The 13,355-nt window shown below is 39.4% G+C and overlaps 1 protein-coding gene across 1 annotated transcript in view; it reads right to left on the reverse strand.

Annotated features, from left to right (window-relative positions):
* LOC124623033 (A disintegrin and metalloproteinase with thrombospondin motifs 7-like) overlaps positions 1-13,355 on the reverse strand; it is a 449,137-nt gene that overhangs the window by 219,509 nt on the left and 216,273 nt on the right. The window contains exon 9 of the mRNA XM_047148825.1: positions 1,476-1,685. Coding sequence (XP_047004781.1) covers positions 1,476-1,685 — 210 coding nt within the window. The remainder of the gene's footprint in view (positions 1-1,475; positions 1,686-13,355) is intronic.

Consider the following 13,355-nt stretch of genomic DNA (forward strand, 5'->3'; position numbering starts at 1 on the left):
GGTCGGGGTTCGGAACAATCTGTAGATAGGGAGAATATTCTGTGGTTTCGGGAATATGATTCGTTTTCGGAATTACGATGGTGGGGAGCTGATCCTTGCTGGGAAGACAGCGGTGGAGAGAGGAGGTCTTCCGTTGTGAGCGCCCGTGTGTGACGGTCGCTCGATATCAGCTTTTGTTGGTACAGACGGACTTGCTGTCTTTGCTCTCAGTAGAGTTTATAGTTGGAACAGTTAGGCACTGCACTGTTGCGAACCTATACGAGTCTGGACTTCACCTCCGGGTTGGGAGTCATCGTTGAGTACGCAGCGTTCTGTAACTGAGAGCACTTCCTCTGCCTAAACTTACGTTCAGACGTTATCTGAACTCCGTCCTTGTGGTTGGGAGTTCGCGTTTCTCGTCTGGAGAACACAGAGAGGAGAAGCCAGTATTAGAGTGTATTAGTCAGAGGACCGCCTTCTGCCGTCCTAGTGTTTGAAAGAGTTTATTTCTGGCTGGAGTTCTTCCATCGTCGCAGACGAGTACGAGAACCATCGCTTCGACGCAGCGGACGCAGTACATACGGTGATATCGCAAATTGCTTCGGCTTATTAGGGCTATTAAAGCTAATCAGCTGTTGATCACGTTAGTTTATTTCCACTGAGGTTCCACACCACCGTAGATCATCTTTAAAAGTAGTGTCTTCTAGTGTTCGGTATGTAGATGATGTCAGTCATTTCGCGTTATTTATATGAGACCGCGCACTTATAATAAGGGGGAGAGTTGGGCAACTGATTAGTAATTTTACCTAGGAAATGTAAACTTTGTAATATAAAGGTTTTTTTTAATCTACAATAAATATATAAGCAGGAACAATATTTATAATTTAGTGGGATTAGTTGGCTTCATCATTCATTTATATTTAGATTGTAACTTACACAATTAAGAGATCCTAAGATCTGCTTCATGGGGAGCCAGAAAGGGTCAAATCTTCATTTTAACGTTTATTGTTTTCCGCTGCGCACATTCATTTTACACCCACCGGGAGTAGCATCTTGGAACTGGGTAAAATGCAGACATCAACACATCTGCAATGTGGTGGAATAGCGAGGTCAGTTCGTCAGCGGGTGGCTTACTCTGAATGTGACGTACCTGCACAACTTTGTGGGCTGACTTCCTAACCAAATCCAAGCGGTTATCAAGTATAGGGACGAAATTACACGGTATTAAGTAATGTTTGTAATGGTCTCTCTAAGGCTGACTGATTTGTGTCCATTGAGCTTACTACCACAAACACAAACCTCGCGTATGTACCACGAAGAGAAGAGAAGAGAAATAAGGGCTCGTACGTGGCATAAACTGAGTCGTTTGTCCCTCTCTTTATTAACAAGTGGAACGGGGAAGGTAATGACTAGCTGCGACACAGGATACCCTCCACCATGTATCGTACGCTGGATTGCGGAGTATGTCTGTGGATGTAGGTGTTGCGTTGGCGCACCTGTATGTTACAGACGCGGTAGCGGCGGCGGAGGCCGACGCAGTAGCGGCCGCGGTGCGCGGGCGGCGGGTTGTCGCACTCGCGCTGCGACGCCTGCACGCCGCCCCCGCAGGTGCGCGAGCAGGCCTGCCACTCGCCCCACTCCCCCCAGCCGCCAGCAACCGCGCGCGGCCGCTCGCCGGCCGGCACGCACTGCTGTCCGTAGCACCACTGCCGGCAACACAACGACCACAAAGTATGCTATGTGACAGCCCCATCAGAGGGGTGGCGATACGTTCCATTCTGGCAACGTTACTAACTAGCTTGGCATTGATGCATCGAGCTACAAAATATAATGCCTACTGTATTCTGAGTACAAAATGGTTCAAATGTCTTTGAGCACTATGGGACTTAACATCTGAGGTCATTAGTCCCCTAGAACTTAGAACTACTTAAACCTAATTAAGGACATCACACATATCCATGCCCGAGGCAGGATTCGAACTTGCGACCGTAGCGGTCGTGCGGTTCCAGACTGAAGCGCCTAGAACCGCTCTGCCACACCGGCCGGCATTTTGAGTACATTCACTTATTATTTTTCTTCTCTATAATAATTTGAAAGTTTTACTGATACACACAATCTGATCAAAAGTAACTGGACATCTATTTGGACATTAACATGAGGTGTGACCATTTCGCCTTTGTGATGGCTTTCACTCTGCTGAGGACACTTTCAGTGGGGAGTCTGAATGTCTTTGGCGGAACGGCAGACCATTCTTCCTCAAGATCCGAAACCAGAGAAGGTACTGATGTTAGACGCTGGGATCTAGGGTGAAGTCCACATTGTAGCCCCTCTCAGAGGTGTTTCATTGGGTACAGATCGGTACTCTGGGCACGCCAGTCCATTTGAGGTCTGGCACTGTCCGCTAACCATTGCCTGCCAAATGCTGCTTCTTGACAGAGTCCACTCTCATGCTGATACCAACAATCATCGTCTTCGAACTGCTCCTCTACCGTACGCAGTATACAGTGTTGTAAAATGTGTTCATATAATTTCACATTTAGCGTTTCTTTCACTGCAGTATGGTGCCACTTACTAACTACGGAAAACACCCCTTAACAGTAACACCATCTCCTCTGCACTTCATTGGTGCCACTTGTACAGAAACTGGTTCTCTACTTCTGAAAAAAAAACTTCTTAAATAATAAAACGTCGCGCGCGTAACGACAACGCGCGCACTGGAACTATTATTGTCGCGCCAGTGCTGCCAGCTAATTCGACTACAATGGAGGCGTTGGACCACCGCCGTAACTGGAATATTAATGAAACAGGAGGATTCATCATTATCTTCACACCACGAACCAGGATCAACTTCACACATCGTCCTCGAGTACCACCGCTGTCGTCATCGCACTGCTTGCAGCAACAGTTAAGACATTAAAAGAAAACTATTACCCTCTCATTTCAAAATTAAAGACAATTGCAGTTAAATTATCTATTTTAAAGATAGTGTCACAATATCAAGGTTCAATTTTTTTTAGTTCCAATAAATATTCTTTCCGTTATTTCGTCTTGTTGACAGTGTTGAAAACCCGCCAAATTAAAGTTCAATTAATAATTTTCTTTCAAAATTCTTCTCAGACATTTTGCTGCTCATCATAACTTTATTTTAATGTTTGTGTGTAACTTCTTCTGGAGGGAGTACATATTTTATTTTTTGTGCAATAAAATTAGCTACCATAAAATTACGTATATTACCAGCTGATGCTGTCCGCCATTACTGCTTGAAAACTGACTAATAGTATTTTTGCACCTAATTTCTCATTAGCTGTCAGCTTCAAAACAAAGTTACGTATTTCGTGGGCGTCTAGCAGATGCGCGATGTCTATGTAGGCCCCTACAATATATTTTTTTTTTTTTTAGTTTTGCAGGTTTACTGGAATTGTATTGACTTTTATTGTTCATTTGGCCTCCGTTAAAGTGATTTATCGCATCTATGTAATAAGTGTACTGACTTACCTAATTTATTTTTTTATTACGTAAACATTGGCATACCATATTTGGATTAAAATTGACGTCTTATTGGCCCCACATAAGATTCTGCACGTTCTGACAAAGATTATGCCAAATATTTTTTTTCGTCCATGACTAACAGGGGTAGTCAGATTCCTTGTATAGGTCATGCTTTACTATTTAAAAGGTTTTTTTTAGAAGTACACAACCAGTTTATTTACACACTACACATCATAACGTCCTCCAGGCTTTCGCCAAACACAAAACTTTTCCATTGGACTGCAACAAGGTACAGTGTGATTCATCACTCTAAACCACTCGTTTGAACTCATCTACTGTCCACTTTATTCCGCCTCAAGCGTTGCCTAGCACTGAGTACAGTGGTTACAGCGGCTTATATGGAGTTGCTCGGCCATGGTACGCCATTCTTTCCAACTCCCTACGCTCAGACATTGTACTGGTTGGACTGCTGGTAGCACTTTGGAACTCACAAGTGATTCCTTCCGCCGATTTCATGAGATTTTCCACAAAAACGCCCCGCAATTCTCGACGGATCCTGTCCGACATTACATAAGATCTCCCCTGTCTTAGTGTAGCCATGGTTGTTCCTTCGCGTTAACACTTCACAATCACATCAACAATGCTCGACTTAGGCGGCTTTGGAAGGGCTGACGTGTCTCTGATGGATTTCCTACTCAGGTGAGGTCCAAAGACCAGTCAACGTTACAAGTCAATGAGCTCTCCTGACCAACCCATTCTGCTCGTATTTCTCTATTTCCAACACAATACTCTCTACCTCCTTTTATAGTGACAGGTCAACTTCATATGACATCTGGTAGTAAATCCCGCATTACATAGGGTGTCCGTATACTTTTGATCAGATTTCTTATTTCTGTTTGAAGATTCGTTTGTTTTTGTGGCAATATGGTTGCCTGGATGAGTATCCTTTGCTTCATTATAAAGCGCGATTGTGCATTTTGATCCGTTACGCTATCCCACGTGCAGTAATCGATCCGTGCGCGATAGTACATGGTACCAATACCCTCCAGAAAGGCGCGAGCTTAAATGCGATTTTCTCAGGGGGCCATCTGTCGGGTTCTACTGATCACAGAGATAAAAGGTCAAGTGTTTTGGATAGCCCTCTGTCTAGTGAGCATCTGCATACCTATCAGAAGATCGGGCATACTGTAACTAACCTACAGTACACGGTCAAAATTTAAACATTACACACTTCCTCCAGCCCAGGCAAATTGAGCATATCGGTAGGTTCTTTTGCATTAGATGTGGTCTAGCGTGGACCTTACGTGGCTTATAAACGCTCCATTTGTTCATGGGTGCTTCCAAACCATGGTTTTTGGATACGAAAAGTACTAATTGTGAGGATTGTCACTTCTACAATTTCTGCTCATGACATATCATACAAATTTTTCCCATACATTCTTAAGATGATAGTCTCTTTGTACTTCTAAACTTTTTTCGATATCATTATCCTTCCGACATACAGAGGTTCAAAGTTACCGTACTTATACACGTAAAATATAAGCATAATATCCAGTTTGAGGCGTAAACGTAGTTTTAATTGACGTAGTGAATACAAGGCAACAATGACGTAGCTAGCGTGGTGGCACCCGAGGTGGATAAGGCGGTTTCGCCCCACGAATAAAAACGCTTAAAATGAATAAAACTTAGTAAAACTGGCTACGTGTCAAGTATAATGTAAATAATACAAATGAAAGTCATCAGAGCTATTAATCATCAAATTGCAGTACATAATATAATATCATTATTTTATTATACATTATAAATTATTGTATAGTATTATACACTATACATTAGTACACATTATTCAGAAAACAAACTGTTAAAGCGAAATCCAAAAATTTACAATTTCTTTCTTGCTTTAAAGCTGCGAACTCTGAAATCACATCTTCAGCATTAATATTTTGTACTGACTCACTTTGAATAGTTAACATGACAAGACTTTTAGCTTCGCGTTAGCCATTGTCGTCGATAAGTAGTTTTTAACTGATTTTAATTCACTAAAGCTCCTCTCACATGAAGCAACTGATACGCAAATCGTTACAAATAACTTTAGAGCGAGCATAAGGGTTGGAAGAGAGTGTAAAATCCCATTCCACAAGTGTAAACATACCCAATCAGAAACTGTAACATTTGGCGCTTTAAAGTTTCTTCTAAGCCTTGGAATCTCAAAGGGGAGTTCTGCTTCTGATACCTCACCATAAAAACCACTAAATTTTGGAACAACTAATTTCAACTTCTTAGTATTTGCTTAAACTGGAGTACTTGGCTGCACAACCTCGAACAGTGAGGTTACATATTGAATGGACTTTGATCTGGTACTGAATTCAATACTGAATCGGTCAAGACATTCCAACATAGCCTTTGGATGTTCTGGTCTCAGTGCGAATCCTACATCAGTGGTAAAATCACCCGCCATTCGCTTTTTTACGAACAATTAGTCTTTTTTCACAGCAAGACCTATTGCCACATCTATAATAAGATCTCGTTTCTATTCAGTATAAAGACGAAGTGCCTTTACTGTTGTAACTAACTTGTCAATACTTAAGCCTTTATTTACTTTGTTTTCGAATTAACTTTAATGTTTACGAATTTTCAGAAAAAATTTTAGCATGGTGCGTCAATATCGCTTCCTAATTTTCTAGAATATCGTCTCTCCTTAGAGCTACCTGTCCTCAAAGGGTGACTTTGCCTTGGGAAATTTCAGTTACTTATGCTGGCAGTAAGGTAGCTCGCCTATCTGCTTATTTCCACAGAATGAAATGAAATATTGTTTCTCTGCATTTTTACGTAGCATAACATTGCACATCAAAAATAATACTCTAGAAATAATACTCCAGAACAGGTCACAACTAGTTCCGGCTTGCAAAAGCCATCCATTTTCTAAAGTTACATGAGATGATTTATAGCATGTTTGTGCTTGGGTAATATAAGTTACATACATAAATCTCAACAGGACTGGAACTGTAGCACGCACGAGCTGAGCGCAGTATGGTTAATTGACAAGTGGTTATTACCACTTCTGTTATGATTTATGTATGTGACTTACACGTCCCACGCACATACACTACAAAAATCATCCCTTTGTAACTTTTTAAAATCTTATGTTAACTGAAACTAATTGCTTTCCAAACACAACAGGGACTGAATTTTTCAACCACAGCTCCTCTTCCTGCTACCATGAAATGATAATAATAATATAATATTAATAAGGCCCGGTAAAAGAATAGGCCTCCGGTATGTTCTGCCAGTCGTAAAAGGCGACGAAAAGAACAAACCACTAATAGGGCTAACCCCCCTTTTAGTGTGATTAGTTGGTTCAGGACAGAACTAATGAAGCCTCGGACAAGCGCTGTCATGGTCGGGGACGACGCTTGAACCCTATGCCCGTCCACAATGGTAACGACACTGCTAGCCACACGAAAAATGATTTAAATCCAAATAGAGGTGCTTTGCAGGATATGCTTCCTGCAACCACTCTAGAAGGAAAACAAAGACAGAGGATGAGATGGTCAGATGAAGTTAATCGACACCTCACGTTCTGTTATTACCAAGCAACAAACCTAGGAACCAACACAACTGGATACAGATCACAAGTATACACAACATTTATTAGCAGATACCCAGAATTAAAATTTTTAACAGAACAACGACTAGCTGATCAGATCCGTGTAATAATCAAAAATAAAAGGATACCCCAGTCAGAACTAGAAAACATCAAACAACAAGTATAACAAATACTGGAACAAAATAATGTGCAATCAGAAGAAGAAGAAAATACAGTAATGGACTCAAACATCCCAGAGAAAACAAACAAAGAACAACACGCATCAATTAAACGATCAGAGGGAAACAAAATCTTAAGGTAGCCACCAGAACAAGCACAAATAGAACACGAAGTGACACACATGTTAGATATAGAAGAAAAATTTAAGCTGACAAATATAGAATACAAAGACACAATACAGATATTAGACCATTCTTGCATAGACCACCAAATAACCCACTAGTCGAAACAACAATAACAACTATCAACACAATCATACACAACAAAATAAATGAAAATGTAACTATGGAAGAGTTACAACTACTGGTTTATATAGGAGCACTCACTACACTAAATATACACACTACGCAGAGATCAAAACCAACCAACACACAGAAGAATCCCACAAAACCAGCATGGCAACACAGGCTACAGATCAGAATAGAAAAACTGAGAAAAGACATCGTACAGCTAACACAATTTATAAGAAATGAAATATCAGACAAAAAACGAAAAAGGTTAGGTAAAATCTCGCAACAAGAAGTGATAGAGCAATTAGATGAAAAGAAGCAGAAATTACAAACATTGGCCAAACGACTTAGAAGATACAAAAAAGTGAAAATAGAAGGAAAAAAAAAACATTCAACACACACCAAAAGAAGTTTTCCAGACAATAGATAACACACACATTAAAATAGACAATCCACCAAACATAACAGACGTGGAACACTTCTGGAGCAACATATGGTCAAACCCGGTACAACATAACAGACATGCAAAGTGGATACAAGCAGAAACACACACATACAAGATGATACCACAAATGCCTGAAGTGATAATTTTGCAACATGAAGTCACCCGAGCAATTCATTCTATGCACAGTTGGAAAGCCCCTGGGAAAGATAAAATAGCAAATTTCTGGCTAAAGAAGTTCACATCAACACATTCACATCTAACTAAATTATTTAACAGTTACATTGCAGACCCATACACATTCCCTGATACACTTACACAAGGAATAACTTATCTGAAACCTAAAGATCAAGCAGACTCAGCAAACCCAGCAAAATATCGCCCCATAACATGCCTACCAACAACTTACAAGATATTAACTTCAGTCATTACACAGAAATTAATGACACATACAACACAGAAAAAAAATTATAAATGAAGAACAAGTAGGCTGCTGTAAAGGAGCACGAGGATGTAAAGAGCAACTGATAATAGATGCAGAGGTGACATATCAAGCTAAAACTAAACAAAGGTCGCTACACTTCGCATACATTGATTACCAAAAAGCTTTTGATAGTGTACCCCACTCATGGTACCTACAATATTGGAAATATACAAAGTAGATCCTAAATTGATACAGTTCCTAAACATAGTAATGAAAAATTGGAAAACCACACTTAATATCCAAACAAATTCAAATAATATCACATCACAGCCAATACAGATTAAGAGTGGAATATACCAAGGAGACTCATTAAGTCCTTTCTGGTTCTGCCTTGCTTTGAACCCACTATCCAACATGCTAAATAATACAAATTATGGATATAATATTACTGGAACACACCAACACAAAATCACATATTTGCTATACATGGATGATCTAAAACTACTGGCAGCAACAAATCAGCAACTCAACCAATTACTAAAGATAACAGAAGTATACAGCAATGATATAAATATGGATTTTGGAACAGACAAATGTAAGAAAAATAACATAGTCAAGGGAAAACACACTAAACAAGAAGATTACATATTGGATAACCACAGCGACTGCATAGAAGCGATGGAAAAAACAGATGCCTATAAATATCTAGGATACAGACAAAAAATAGGAATAGAAAATACAAATATTAAAGAAGAACTAAAAGAAAAATATACACAAAGACTAACAAAAATACTGAAAACAGAATTGACAGCAAGAAACAAGACAAAATCTATAAATACTTATGCTATACCAATATTGACATACTCGTTTGGAGTAGTGAAATGGAGTAACACAGACCTAGAAGCACTCAATACACTTACACGATCACAATGCCACAAATATAGAATAAATCACATACATTCAGCAGCAGAAAGATTCACATTAAGCAGAAAGGAAGGAGCAAGGGGATTTATCGACATAAAAAACCTACATTATGGACAGGTAGACAATTTAAGAAAATTCTTTATAGAACGAGCACAAACTAGCAAAATACACAAAGCATTCACTCACATATATTCATTGGCTACACCATTGCAGTTTCATAACCACTTCTACAGCCCTTTAGATCACATAACATCAACAGATACGAAGAAAGTAAATTGGAAAAAGAAACACTACATGGCAAGCACCTGTATCATCTAATACAGCCACACATCGATCAAGATGCATCCAACACATGGCTAATAAAAGGCAATATATACAGTGAGACGGAAGGATCCATGATTGTACCGAGCGAGGTGGCGCAGTGGTTAGCACACTGGACTCGCATTCGGGAGGACGACGGTTCAATCCCGTCTCCGGCCATCCTGATTTAGGTTTTCCGTGATTTCCCTAAAATCGCTTCAGGCAAATGCTGGGATGGTTCCTTTGAAAGGGCACGGCCGATTTCCTTCCCCATCCTTCCGTCATCCGAGCTTGCACTCCGTCTCTAATGACCTCGTTGTCGACGGGACGTTAAACACTAATATCTTCCTTCTTCTTCCATGATTGTAAGACAGGATCGAACAATAAACACCAGATATTACAGCAAGCATATTATTAAAGATCCCAATACCACAACAAATAAATGCAGACTTTGCAAACATCAAATAGAAACAGTAGATCACATCAAAAGCAGATGTACAATACTAGCAAATACAGAATACATGACAAAAATAATACATCAACGACTTGCCAAACAACATAAACTAATAAAACAACACATTGCCACATACAAGTATGCACCACAAAATGTACTGGACAATGATGAATACAAATTATACTGGAACAGAACCGTTATAACAGATAAAACAACACCACATGTAACCTCCCCCTCACTTATCGACCTTAATGACAGTGAAAAATTAAACCACGTGTACCTAATGGAAATTTGGGAGAAGCAATCGTCACCGAAGTTAATCTGTCGGTAAAGAGGGAGGAAAGGGTTACATCTAAATGAAAGGAAAAATGCAAATGAAACTGGTGGAAATTAATTTTGAAAAGGGGTAAAGTTAATAAAGAAAGTAAATGTGCGGCCGTTACGTCAACAATTAACTAGCGGTAATTAGATATTTGAGATTTGGGGGAAATTACGGTCGCCAGTCCTAAGGACAATTACTATAGTAACTGAAAAAGAAAGGTTATTACACATATAATTAGCACTAGAAGCGTGGCAACTGAAGGTTGACACGTGTAGTGTGAAAACTGAAAGTTTGTCAGAAGTAAAAAATTTCGCTACACTCTGGCTTAATTTAGCAAAAGAATTTACAAAACCAGAAAATCGAAAGTTAATTTAGTGACTAAAGTTAATAGTGAGCTTTCTTTCTGAAGTACATCGAAATTCAGTAATATACGGTTAGTCTTGGACTACCTCAACAATCGCTTCAAAAGCTACTTGAATCTACGCAATTTGGAAATAAGAGATTTAACTTTGAACTTGAATTAAATGATTCTGAACAATTAACAATAGTAAAATTTAGTACGTACCAAGCTGAGCTGTAGTCACAGGTAAGCTAAAATATGGTAACAAAACTCGCACTCATAATTTGTGCTTGTGTAATCTAAATATTGTAGCCAGCTATGGATACCTTAACTGAACTTTGAAATTAAAGCAGTGAAATCGAATGATGCTGGCGTTTGAATTTCAACGACACTCGGGTTCATTCCGGAAAAGGAAGGGACCCTGCTTGGCAATGCAATTGGGACAATGAGCAACAAAGGTTCATGCTAAGTTGCTGTAATTTTGTGATGCAACAATTATAAAAGTTTGAAAAGCTGAGGTCTGCCATACAGTTCTAAAACTTTACGTGCTTCCAGTCTTCCTTGTTGGCTGATTGAAGGTTTGAAGCCGTCGATCGAGGAGGTGGCGACAGTCACTCATTGTCGGCCGTCGCTGTTGCAGAAGCTGGATGTTGGCGCGCCTTCTTCTCGACACGGTCACCAGACGAAACGGGCTCTTGGTGTGCGCCAGCTAATGCTTCCCGTCCGCGACACCATGTCAGAAACTATCATCGCAAGTCGAGCGCAATTACATGCTGCCAAACCCCGAAAGCGCGGCAACTCGTGGGAGCTTCACACAACACACCTGCTCCACTGCACCACCCCAGCCAGACTCCCCCTCTGCCCGCATTCCACGCGACAGAGTTAACACTACCAAAGATCCTAAACACTTTGGTTCTCCACACGACCTATCGATGTATTCGTTCGATAGCATAGTTTTCCCTAGGCCAGAGCCACCGTATAAATATAAGTAATATTCACAAAACAAACCAACTTAAATGTATATATATATATATATATATATATATATATATATATATATATATATATACAAACAGTAAAACAATTACAATATATACAGACACAGAAATGTCACATCTTCAGGTAACAAAATAAGGAAAAAAATTTATAGTGCAGCAGATGGAAATAGGAGGATATGCATTTCCGGCGTTACGCGTGCCCCACATTGTCTGAGGATGTTCGTGTAACCTAAACAGACTCAGCAAATGTCCCAAAAAAGAAACAGCGGAAATGCATATGCTCAAAACATCAACAAAATCTAGCATTCGTCTAATTAACCATAAACCAACTTTTAGACCATAATAATTGAGTGGAGACACTCCTAATCTTATTCCACTCTGTCATCTTCCACAAAATAAAACAGGTTGACAACATATTAAAATATAGAAAACATAGAAAATGGTTTAGCTATTCCAAAATCATTAAAATTCGTAACACTATAAGAACTGGAATAATATTTACAAAATTAATTACAGTGCATGGTCATAAAAACAGGTAGATCAAAATATGCAAATAAATAATTACATAGACTACACATTTTGTATAACCTTTTCATAATTAATATTCTCGTCATGAGAATCTATTTAACGTTAAAGAAGAAAATAATATACAGCAGATCGACAAAAACATAAATATTAACAGCAGAATTCTTTCACATCAGCTGTCCGGGAAGAAAAACAACTCCGCCTTCCGTACCCGCAAGTACAAAGAATGCCGACAGCGGCACAAGAGCCGACAGCGGCTCCGCCCCGCCAGTATTGTTGCGCCCGCCTGTGCAGGACGCTTGATCTCACTCGCCTGGGTAACGGCATTTCCAGAACGTCCGTTTCCTGAATTCTTTCGGAAAAACTCACTCCCGAGTAATCTCAAGGAGTCCATTAACACTATCACAGTGGATAACTCAACACTGTCTATCATCACACGCATGTACTAGCCTGAAACTTAAAACAGCGTCTAAGTACATCGGCAATGACTAGTAAATCACATATTTATGAAATCTTAACAGCTAGTTACAAAATCATATTTACTTTCCTCAATCTACTGTGACTCAGCTGAAAACTTAAACTAGCAGCTTGTATTTTTAAATTGATTAATATTCAGTAACTCTTAAATCATTTCATCAACATTAATTACTTATTAATTACAACTTCTTTAATGACCTCTAGGTCAGGCAAAAGCATCGCAACATGACACATCCTTAAATCTTACACTCTATATTTACATTCTGTACAAATGACCTTTTCTGTGGTATTAACCAATCCTTGGTTGGTACAATTTCAGGTCTACAATGTTCCGTATACCTAATAGTTTTCCAGAGCTTGGATACTCTAAGCAATAAGCATTTGTGTGAGGTATACCAATGACTTTATATTGTCCATTATAAACAAATTTAAATTTAGAGATTCCATTGTCTATCTCGCTCGATTTCTCATGAGCTTTTACAAGTACTAAGTCTCCGATTGCAAACTTAGCAAAACGCGCTTTAGCGTCATGACGACGTATGCGAGCATCGGCTTTTAGCTTCATTACTTCTCGCAAACGATCTTTTTTCACACCAATACTAATGTCAATCCGTGGAGGGAATCT

The sequence above is a fragment of the Schistocerca americana genome, chromosome 7, assembly GCF_021461395.2.
Source record: "Schistocerca americana isolate TAMUIC-IGC-003095 chromosome 7, iqSchAmer2.1, whole genome shotgun sequence".
NCBI lineage: Eukaryota > Metazoa > Arthropoda > Insecta > Orthoptera > Acrididae > Schistocerca > Schistocerca americana.